The sequence below is a fragment of the Anser cygnoides genome, chromosome 3, assembly GCF_040182565.1.
Source record: "Anser cygnoides isolate HZ-2024a breed goose chromosome 3, Taihu_goose_T2T_genome, whole genome shotgun sequence".
NCBI classification, from domain to species: domain Eukaryota; kingdom Metazoa; phylum Chordata; class Aves; order Anseriformes; family Anatidae; genus Anser; species Anser cygnoides.
In genome coordinates this window covers 38930036-38942140 of record NC_089875.1, presented here as the reverse complement: position 1 = coordinate 38942140, position 12105 = coordinate 38930036, and the positions used below count along the sequence as shown (strand labels likewise).

The following is a 12105-nucleotide window of genomic DNA, read 5'->3' as shown; positions in this document are numbered from 1 at the left end:
ATTTCATTTATGCAACTGGGTGTATCACAACAGGATAAAAACTCTCAGACTTGCCAATACACTTCAACTTTGACATGCCATGCTTATACCAGGCCCTATTTAAAGATAATTGGGGACTACATAACAGTAAACTACTGTCTGAGAACGCACCGTCCATTAAAATGGAAGGATAAAATCAAGGAACCCATTTTCATTCACTACCCATGCCAGCAACTAAATCCAAGCTTCTAAGTCAAATGACAGAATACCAACTATGCCACCTAGAAACCATTCATAAGGTAATAGGAAAGCCTCCCAAAGAAAATTACTGGTCCAGTTTTCCAGAAAGATGAGCAGAGGCCCATCTAACACAGTAATATTGGTTATACACAGTAGATTTGAATTTGAATTTCCATAGACACATTTGCATATGCAGTAAACTACATATACATTGCCTTTTTCTCCCCATAAATATTTTCAGTGTTGAATGAACATTATTTATTCAATTGTACCATTATTACTTTGGAATTAAATTTGTACTGTAATTATAAGTAACTAGTTACATGTGTATCTGTGGGCTCATGTCACCCAATGTTGCGACAACTAAAAACACCTGGGACTTCAAAATTAAATCTCATTGAAAAGTTAACTGTGGAGTTGCTGGTACAGAAAGTCATGTCTAATGGCAAAGTATTTGCATGCATAAGTTGATCTCACCTAAAGCATGTTTTATGTTTTTTTTTTTCCTGTTCATTTCCTAACACCATTCCCCTAAAACATTTCAATCCTCATGTTTTGAAGATTTTTTAATCCCCAAAATAATAAACCTTGTCTCTGGCCCATTGAAAAGGTTAAGACTAGTGAAAAATAGTACAGATTCTCCATTTAGAGTAGCCAGTGTTCATCAATAATCATTTCCTCAGAAGAAAAAAAAATAAGAAAAACATGTTATAAATGGATACCTTCTCACAATAACTAGAATTTATTTCACCTTCACTATTTCTTTTCAAAGGCAAGAAGGGTAGCTGTACCACAGAGTGCTTAGAAAGCAAAATCTTTCAAGATACCATAGAAATTCCAGGTGACATCACTTTTGGCCAAAGCTCAAAGGCTACTTCAACGGGACACATCTCCTTCCAATTATTCTCCGCAAGAAGATCAAAATGAAGGCAAAGGGCCAATTCTTAGAGATACCTCATTCCAAATGTACTATGTGATTACTTACATATTCATTGCATGTGTGAGAAGTGGTTTTGTTTTATTTATTTATTTATTTATTTATAACAGTAAGGCCACAAAAGCTCCTTAAGTAGGATTGGAAACAACCGCCTCTTCTTCCTCACTCTGCTCTCCCTAATAACGATGACCATCAAAGACCAAGGTGGTTTACACAAAGCAGTATTGATTCTGCTTCAGCAGGACTGGACCACTTAAAAACAGTATTGTGCGACCATGCTGTTCTTTTTGGGGACTACTGAGGGTATAAATCCTGTCATGCTATGCAGCTGGAGTAGTAGTTTTGTTCAAAAAATAATGGAGTTTTAAAAGACAGGGCATTTTTTTAGGCCCTTGCCTATACAGAGAAGCTTCAGCAATCAAATCAAAATTATTTTTAAACTGGTTCTGACTGCATAAATGCCTAAGCAAAAGCAATTTAAATTAACATATTTTATTTTGCAGTTGAGGTGGGCTAGGAATGCACACCCACTCAGTTACCATGACTCAGTCAATCAGCAGTGTCTCTTCAAACTACAATAACTTCATTACTTGCAACTGCTTGTCTATACCTGAAATGAGCTAAGCTGATTTTGAACTAGTCAGTTCAAGTAAGCTTATACTTCTGAGGTTACCTCCCAAAAAACAGCATCAATCAGCATTAAGTTTCCACACTGAATTTCCCACCTCATTTATCTTCCAGTGTATGGCTAAATACCATGGCACAATTCTTAGTGAGTCTAAGTGTCAGGGGATGAGCATTAAGAACTGAAAGCATACCTCAAAAGCACAGCTCTCTCTGAACTCAGGTGTTAAAAAAAAAAAAAAAAAAAAAAAAAAAAGAGGCTCTGTTTGGTGCAAAATAAGCTGGCTTCACAGAGTGATTCCTACACACCACCCGGTGTTACAAGACTTTGGACTTTGTTCTCCCCACCACAACCCCGTGGCAACTCAGTGGATGTGGCGCAGGGTGCTCCTGCTGACATTTGCCCGTGCCCGAGGAGAGCTGGGGAGCAGCTGCCATGGGGAGGCCAAGCCCCTGATCGGGAGCCTCAGGGCACAGCCAGCGACGGGCCAGTCCCATACCTACCCGCAGGGCTCAGCTCCATCCAGCCCCGGTCCGTCATGCCCCTCAGTCGACTCCATCTTGCCTCCAGGGACCCACCGCCATTTCGGGCCCACACGGTTTCCCTGCCTTTTGAGCAGACAACCGCAGGCTGAGGAGCATGTGCTGCCTCGGGCTCTCCCTGTCTACAGAGAGCTTCTACCTGTTCAAGTGCTGTGTCCTCATGCCTTCCCCTCTATTTCCTCCCCAGCCACTCCAAGGAAAAGAAATGCTATCCAAACACTCCATCCTATGACAAAATAACACCTGATGAGAAAGGCACTATGAATAAAGGCATATTCAGTCCTGGAAGCACTGTTAGCAGGATATAAAATAGTTTTGTTCTCAGGCCTTCCTCTTACTCACAGGATTCCTGAGGGAATACACTGGCTACACAGCATCAAGGAGAGAAAAGTGCTAAGTGTTGGGCTCTGGCTCTTTTCTTACAGTTATCTTGGAAAAAATCAGGAAGCAACTATAGGGAAAACAATACTACATCTGGGAAAGTCTTTTGCAAGAGAGGAAGGGGGCCACACTGTTGGGAAAATATCTATGTGATCAAAGTAACTGGTTTGACAGAGTGGATATAGTTTTAAAGTACAGAACAAGTATCATACAAAGCAGAGCAGTACAAACTTTCCAGTGTTCAACTCCAACAGTACAAGGAAAATAATACCACAGCCTTGGCCTTTTCTGCTTAAATAACAAGCTGTAACTTAGAGCCAAAGATGTCTATCATTTGGAGAGCAAAAAGTAGACTGAGACCACACTCACTTTACAGATAGCTACAAAGATTACATGAAGATAGGACTATAAAGACATATCTTTAAGTCCCTGCCAACCTAATCAAGATGGTATTAACAGTGATCTCACACTCCATCTGCCTGGCTAGTAATTTATGAAAAACGTACTTCACTATTACAGGAAAAATATGTTGTACTGCTTGCGGCCACAAACCTACTGCAACAGCTCAGGAACTTACAGATCGGAGGCCATGAGACCAGTTCTTGACATTTACCAAGTACTGCAGATGAGATCCGATTCATTCACATAGCGTTACTGTTTTTGTTTGTTTGCCCTATTGATCTCATCTTCAGACAGATAAAATAGGTGAACAAAAACTTACAGTCTTTTGCAATTCAGAGCGTAATATCATACTGCCTTATATTTTCAGCTTTTCCATGTCGTGTAATTTTGCACTTCTTATTCAAAATCAAACAGAATCTATTTAATTAAAACCAAGTTAAAAACTGGAATCTTATCCAAGAATTCTGATTCTAGAAAATGTTTTGTTTGTCACATTGTGACCTCCATATAGGTACTTCACTTAGATTTTATAGGATTATTTTTGTGAGTGAAAACATCTCTCTATTCTTGCCCTGATCAGCAGCCATTTCTGATTAAACTACTGCTTTTCCTGCCAGAAAACAGAAAAACCCATCTTGCTTACTGAAACTGTATTTTGCAAGATGCAGAAAGGACTCCCTGCTCACTGCTCCTCCCCCCCCCTCCATTTTTTTTGAGGGGGAAACAATAAGAAATCTTCCAATTCCCATCAAAACAAGGTTTAGTGGCAGCATTCTAATATCAGCATTACATAAGTTGACCTCTGGGTATCAGGACAGAAAAATCAACACCAGTCAATCAACTTGGCAACACTACTATTTGGATCATCATTCTCGTTGAAATAGCAAAGGAAGACTAGAAATGCAATGAAGAGCATGGTAAAGCAGGACATTAAAAAAAAAAAAAGAAAAAAAAAAAACTTCAGTACTTCTACAAGTGCTCTTTGTGCTGGGTATAGAGCAAGAAGTATCTAAGAAATTACTAACTGCTACAAATGACTGGGTTAGTACATTCAGTAGAATAACTAAAGAATAATGGCCTATGACTTAGTCAATGCTAGGTCTACCCACTCATATGAACAACATAAAGGCATTATTGTTTTTGTTTGTTTGCTTTTACTAGATAGCAACAAGGTAAAATGAGCCTCTAATATTATTAAAAAGCTTGTATACTCAATATCATTTCGAAGACTTCTGTCACAATCAGAATATGCAAGGTTTTCCTCTTCTGGTTGTAGGACAAGATGTGGGCTTGGAACACAAGATGATTTCTTTAACAACAAAATGTGCAAATTACTTTGTATACACCAGCTGAATCAATCTCAAGAACAATTCTACCAAGAAAAGAGGCAAATTCAGTCTCAGTAGAATTTGTTCCACCTTCAGCAATGCAGAGGAAGGGTATCCAGATTCCCTAAGTACACATGTTCTTGTGACTCCAGTACTCCCCTATAGAATCAAATGCTGCTATTTATTGTATTGCAGTATGCTAAAAACATTTTCCAAAAAGTTGACTAAGTTTTCTAGTGTTCTTTTGAAAGTTTCTAGCTATGATATACACAACGGTTATATTCAGGGAGATTTTTTTGCCTGATTAGTTTAGCTCCACAAATACTTTCATTTCTGTTCAGAAACATTCTTCTATCAATCTCACTTTGCCAGAAAAAAAAAAAAAAAAAAAGATAAACCTACAAATTGATCTCTTAGAAACATTCTTGGAAAAGAAGAAATCACCATGTCTTCACTTTACCCAACAGATACATACTTCATAGCTTTGCTAATATATGCAAATTGTCTGATTGCTCAAAATTACTGATTAACCAGGCTGGAGAGCTGATTACCTGATTATCCAAGAGATAAATAATTTAGCATGATTTTGTGCCATTTGACAGTCTAGATAATTTTCTAATTAATTTGAGTTTTCAAGTGAATTCAGGGATACTACCAAAAAAAGAAAAAACGAGGTCAATGATCTGAATACAGGTAAGCTTTCCAAGGATTTTCTTCTTACAGCAATCATTTCTCAAATGTTACTGTTAGTTACAGACACCTCAGACAGAAAAGAAAATAAAGATAAAAATTGACGACTTAGATTTAAAAAAATATTCAAAAACCAACCCATGGTAAAATTTTTAATGCCATCTGTAAAAATATCCTGTAGAGCTGGACATGAGATTAGGGAGGAACTAGCATGACGTGTGGCATCAAACTTGCACTGTTACCAACAAATTCTGACCTCCACATGAAGCAATATGTAACAGATATTTTGTCAATATGCTGAGAGAATAATAAATACTGGAAATACATACTTGCCACTGAAAAGTTGTTGAGTGGATATGGCAGATCCACATCCTGGGGCTTCTCCTTATAGCCTATGAAAGAGCCATCTGTCTTTAGCAGGAAATATCTTGGCCGCCAATTTTTTATATATTCTCCTAAAGGAGAAAAAAAAATGTTCATTAGTACTGTAGAAAAAAAAAAAAAAAACCTTTGATATTAAAAAAACATAACATATCATCAGTGTCTAACATTAATTATACCAAAATCTTTTCAGATGTTTTCAATTTACAAAGGAAACTTTAACTCCCTCCAAAAGAAGAGAAAATGGAATTGCAATGGTAAGCCTGGGCTATGGAATAATGCCTCTGTAATAAGGAGCTACAAGCACTATACAGTAATACTCTATAAACCTAGATTTTATTATACTATAGTCTTCCAAATCCTATATCTTCACACCTGTAAACAGTCTGAAATTTGATACAGGTGAAAATAAGTGCTACAGCTCAACTTTTAATAAAAAAATGAAATCTCAACTACTACGAGGTAGAGCATTCACTCTGCTGAGGCAAAAAACATTAAGTTCCTTAAAATATAATCTATCAGCAAGAAGACTGGGGGTAATGAAGAATGTACACAAAGCATACTTAACAAGTATACTTGAAAGCAAAAGGAATATATAAAGAAGAAAAAGCAGAAGCCAGTAACCTTTTACAAGGTAAGCCTACCAATAAACCCATCACCTCCACTTTCTTCCTACCCCAGTCTGAGCAGAAGGTTCTGCAAGCCATGAGGTATTCATTCAGAAACAGCAGTGTAAACAACAGGACAGCACAGAGGTGGTACCTTAATCAGTGTCCTTTATTTGCTATTTAAGGGTGAAAAATCTCTTTAATATTGCAATATTTTATAATGCCACATCAAAATCTCAGCAACAACTTCATTTTTAATGTGTGATTACTCAGGTAAATACAGGTGCATTTAGATGAGCCCAACTTTCCATATCTTTTATTTCTTTCAACTCTGCAAAGCAAATAATATACGTACAAGCATCTAGTAAGACTTTAAATAAGCCACTGTTTCATCATTACACAAGAGAACATTTTAAGAAAAAAAGTGTACGTACCAACACAGAATTTCCAAATGTCCTTAGAAGTTGCCACTTATTACACACTTGTAAGCTGCATGCTAAAATACTGCTCTGAAACTCTTAAGATTACAGCAATGTCACAGTGAAATAAGAATCATGACCTACTCATACTAACTTAAAAAACACAATTTCAAGTTCAGTAAGGCTGAAACTTAAAAATTATTTCAATTTTTCAGTTTGCAAAATGCTCAGAACTGACTACAATCCAGGGGCTGCACTGTCCCTGCACTAAACTCAGTCCTTGAGTAGTGCTTAAGCACCTCAGCAACATGCTAACTGTAGCTACACAGCTTTTACACAATTCAGAGGTCAGACAGAAATTTACACCCATCTGACACTGAGATTGCTCCATTAGAGGCTAATCTATGTTTCCTGGCCCTCAGTAGCAAAACTCTTAGCTATTCATATCTCTGGATAGCAGGGCACCCGCTTGGTTTTGTTATCTAGAGATTTTCATGTAAGTAGAAAGAAAACTGAAAAAGTTCAAAGCGTTACTTAATTTGACCAAAAAATAGAGCAGATATACAGCACTAATTACATTTGTATTGACCCAAAGCTTTCTATCTTAAATCTTTGGTGCTAGTTCAGCTGGGAACATCCACACTGATACTGCTGGTCTAAATTGATTTCAGAATGGGAAATCCCTGCTCGAATAAAAGCAAGCCAAAAAACAAACAAACAAACAAAACAAACAAACAAAAACCACCAAAACACACAACAAAAGTGCAAAAACTGTATCATTACACAAAAAGGTGAAGATGTTTCTTGAATTAAGTTTGCTGAATACTTGAAAACAAGATAATCATAGGCCTAAGGAAAAGTATGACTCTAAGAACATTTAAAATATGTTCCATGAAATACATGTTCCATTTTTTGCTGAAATCTGCCTGGACTCAAGAATTGAAGCCAAAACAAAACCTTACATATCAGTTCATCCAGTATGAGTTTTAAAAATATTAGCAACCTGGTCACTTCCTTAAAGTTGAGCAGATCATAATGACAATCTTCTGTAAGGTTCTCATACACTACATCTTACTTGCTTCTAGGAGACTGCTATGACAGACAGTGCCCCTGTTAGTTGATTTAAAACCTATCAAGATCTTATTCTTCTCTGGAAGGTGCATTCACTGGGAGGCAGGTGGCTAATAGAAGAAGACTTGTTCAAGGGCAGCATCCAATAAGGACAGAACACCAGTACACCCAAGCCAGCTCAAAGGTTCAGGTTTCAAAGAAAGTCCTCCTTTCTGTGAGGAAGAAACTGGACAGGGAGATAAGCAGACTGGACTCTAAGAATTAGGGATGACAAGGTAAGAACACTAGTCACCTCAAGAAAAAACAGAAACCATCGCTTACTTGCATGCACATGCTCTTAAGAGATGCAGCGCATACTTCTCTGATCACTTACTCCTTTCTCTTCTTAGGGCAACATTTAAGATCGCATTTAGCTTCTGCTAGGCACTCAAAGTCTCTTAATCAGATTTTTGATCATCTAGTCAGTTTTGCAGTTGACACCCTACCTAGAGAAAAACTGTTAAAAGAGCCTACTACTTCCGAGCTTTTTTGAAGAGAGTTAGGCACTTTGGACAAAAGCTAATCACAGGAATATATAAATAATTGAATGACAAATAAGTACCAGCTTATCCATGAGCATAACTGTACACCTCTGTCTTCACCCTGCAAACTATAGCCAGACACAGGACACACAGTTTAAAAGCAATAGCTATAGCTTCATAAGGATCCTGTATATTTCTTTCACAGAGATTTTTCTTTGAAGAATGTTTCTCCTAAATGGTTCCCAAAGATGAATCACAGTAACACCCCTTTTTCAGGGCATCTGTACAAACTCATGCACATACACAAATATATAACCCCTTTTTTCCTTGAAATGACCAATATTCCAATCCCTCTTCAACACCTATACAGGAATATTTATCATCTGCCTTTTATTTATTTTGTAATTTAATTAACAAATGGGTGAAGACTTTTGAACAATAAAGTAAACAGTGCTATCAGTAAGCAGTTCACTTAACTGCTGAAGTGGTTTAATGGCTCTCAAGATGCACTCTAGGTGCTCTCTTATAACCACATTCCTTCTATAGGATCTGCTTAATGATAGAAAAACATTTTAGTCCATACTTCTTAATAGACATGTTTAATGGACTGTTTTGAAAGAGAGAAATCCTCCATACAAAAAGAAGAAGGAAAAAAAAAAAAAAACACAAGACAACAACAATAAGAAACCCAACACTGAAACACAACAGAGTATTTGGAAAGAAAAAACACTTTCATGACTTCTACCTTACCAGCCCAAATAAAACAAAAACATCTTTCACAGTTTAAGCAGTATTTAATTACTTTAAATATGTCTGGGGTGTACGTTTAACAAGTACCTCAACAAAAAACAAACAACAGGAAGTTTACATCTGGAAAGTCAGTAATTCAAGTGAAAAGACATTCCAGGAGAAAGGAGTCCACACAGGATAACCAACACACAAGACAGCCTGACAATTTAATGAAATGTAGCTGTGGTATTTAAAAAAGCAGTGGATCTGCCATAGAGAATTAATCAGTTTGTACCCGACTTCCTGCTGAGTTAATGTAAGCTAAATTATTATTTTGCTTAAATTTACACCCTTCTAAGTTGAAAAACATGTACTCATAGAATCTATTTATTAGACTGTAAGAAGAGGTCTCTAATTTCAACCACCGCAGCAAAGAAAGCCAAGTAATACATACATGTTTTTAATTCTAGTCAAAGTTTTTAAAGCTGCTTGAGAGAAGAGGCACTAAAATGCATATATCAAATATGTACAGACAATAAATACATATGCACAATACAAATTTAGAATCAGGTTTAGGTTGTTGGGGTGTGCTTTTTTAATAACTACTGGCAGAATACACCCCAAAGAGGAAATAATACAGCAGAGCATTCTTGAGGTACATGAAAATACAATCTGATCTTCGTGCAAAAAGCACTAATAAATACACTGGATAACAACAATAACAAAGAATGCTTAAAGAAGGTTTGTTCAGAACATGACCCTTGCAGCTAGCTCTGTACTCGCCTACTGCAACTATAATGATTTTTCTTTTTGGCCTTTGACAAATAGTATCAAGAATCCTGCCTTCAGGACATTTCAGAAAATATGTTTATTCTAGTGATGCAATGTTTGTAGTTTTGATACTGTGGAGGAGCTTCACAAAGAAGCGTTTTCTAAGAAACCATATGAGTGTTCAACAAACCCACATCAGATTAAGTATATCACTCCAAGTTTGCAATTTTTTCACTTCACCTCAGGACTCAAATCGTCTCTTCAAACACACACTTCAAGTCACACACTTCAAGTCACATTCAATGGTTGCAGTTTTTAGCCTCATCCATTTGTAATCCCTAGCATATGGAAACTTAGAAATTCTTGAAAACTTATTTAGTAAAGCCAAATTAATCTCATTATTAAAAAAAAAAAACTGTAAGTTTTAAAAGATCACTTTTGCAAAACATCTACATTTTTTAATATGTAAATGGTTTTAGAGGTGTGAAGGAAATGTCTTTAATATACAGTGCTGATAAGCAACAGAAACCTGAGTTCAAAAACTTGCTTCCTTAAAAGAAGCAACAGCTGCCACACAGACATAAGTGAGATTTAAGGGAAGGGAAAAAAAACCCAAGCCCTCCAAGCAGAGAACACCAAAAATCTGCCTCTCGTCTGTGTCATCAATTTACAAAAATGGCTTTAACAGAAATAATATACAAATATGGTTCTCCCCTCCTTTTTTTTTCTTTTTTTTTTCCCTTTAAGAGGCACTTCTGTGTTAAATCAGACTGTAGTTCCCCTGTACTAGCATTTAATAAACAGTTGGGGAAAAAAAAGTGAATGTCTAAGAACAAAATTATAGTAAATAAACTTTAAAAAAAATAACTGTTGGCATATGCAGTTTTTCTTTAAAAGAAACAACTGTAATTAATGCCAGGTCAAGTAAAATATCAGAAGTAATGCCAGTGGTTCTGAGATTGAATTTACTTACCTTGGCCCTCTGAGGGCAGTGTTACCTAACGCACGATTAGAAGCAGCAGTAGACTATTTGACTAAGTCTGTAGACACTAGTAAATGTAAAGTGCTCCTGTTTAATATTTACTCACTTGTGATTGCATGACAACAAATTTGCAACACAGTTCAAAGCTATTGTAAAAAAGAAATGTTTTAAAAAGCTAAAAGGTATACCTGTCCTCATAATTCAATATATGCTCTTCAATACAATGTGTGCAACTATACCATCATGCAAAAGGTTTGACAAAAATCTTACTGCACACCAAAAAATTAAGTGAAACTGTATTTTTTTCGAACATGCATTGGCATATAATAAAAAAAAGTTTTTAAAATGCTAACTCCTAAGAATTTTCCAGCACTTCAAAGAAGAGCAGAATTTGGAACTAACGTTTTTTGATTCTGTCTTTTATACCACAAGACAATGATTATTTATTCATGCTGTTTTCCCACAGTTCCCAGTTCACTAAGTGACATTTTGAGCACATCTGTACTTACATTAGACAAATGAATTTTTTCAGTCACAACTAGGAAATAGTATATAGCATTTCATGCTATACATGGGCATCAGCGTATACCACAGCTAAGCTTCCATTAAACTTCCTACAAACTGGGGAATGGTTCCAAACATGAGGTTTGGATACCAGCGTAAGCAAAACGCCATGATATGGACAGTTAAGGGCACTTGAACTTTTATATGACATCCCAACAACCCAGTGAAGTTACAAAGACTGGTCAATTTATGCTCCGCTCTTCACAGCTGTGTGGTGAGAAACCTGTGGAAGCTATACAGATGCTATGATTTTGCATAATGCAGGCTTAGGAACATGCTCTAGAAGTTACTCATCTGAGCAAGAGAAGAAGAAAGCAGACACAACGCTCTCCCTCATGCCAGCCAAGATGTACTGAAGAGCTGGCAAACAAAAGGACCATTTTTTCTGAAGCGACAGTAGGTTGTGATCAAAATTAAGGACTGCTACAGGTAAGGCAGGCAAGTTCCAAGCAGAGATGGAGTCACCACATAGGGTGGAGGCACTAAGAAATTATCCGTGGTCTCAGTGTACTTCTCTGCACATACAGGTACAGGAAGAACTGAGTTTCTCAGTGGGAAGTTCTTCCCTGCTTCTGTTTCTGAGTTTGCTTCCTCTCAGGTTCTGAATGCAACCTACAAAAGTGAGAGGTTGACTAGGGCTCAAATCACCACGCACCCCCATCATCTCATTACAACTACTGGAGTGAGTCAGTGTCCTGTCTTGTATAAATGCAACCTTACTTCAGCTTCTGTTTTTTATTCAAACCTTTCCTGTTGCATTAATAATCGTTTCTTTAAAATATATAAAAATCAAGAGGAAAATATTCCGTAAAAGACAGACATGCCACTATTCAAATGGCAAGCAGTTTTCTAAATGGGTATCTAAAAATTACCGATGTGTTTTGGCATCTCATGGAAAATAAGCAGTAGCAATTCATACTCAATTTTGATATGCA

General features: G+C 36.8%; 1 protein-coding gene across 4 annotated transcripts in view; it reads right to left on the bottom strand.

The window, feature by feature from the left end:
* The window catches only part of AKT3 (AKT serine/threonine kinase 3), a 152916-nt gene that overhangs the window by 69072 nt on the left and 71739 nt on the right, over positions 1-12105 (bottom strand). For all 4 annotated transcript variants that reach the window (XM_066993933.1, XM_066993934.1, XM_013201875.3 and 1 more), the window contains exon 3: positions 5454-5579. In XM_066993933.1, the coding sequence (XP_066850034.1) occupies positions 5454-5579 (126 nt within the window). The remainder of the gene's footprint in view (positions 1-5453; positions 5580-12105) is intronic.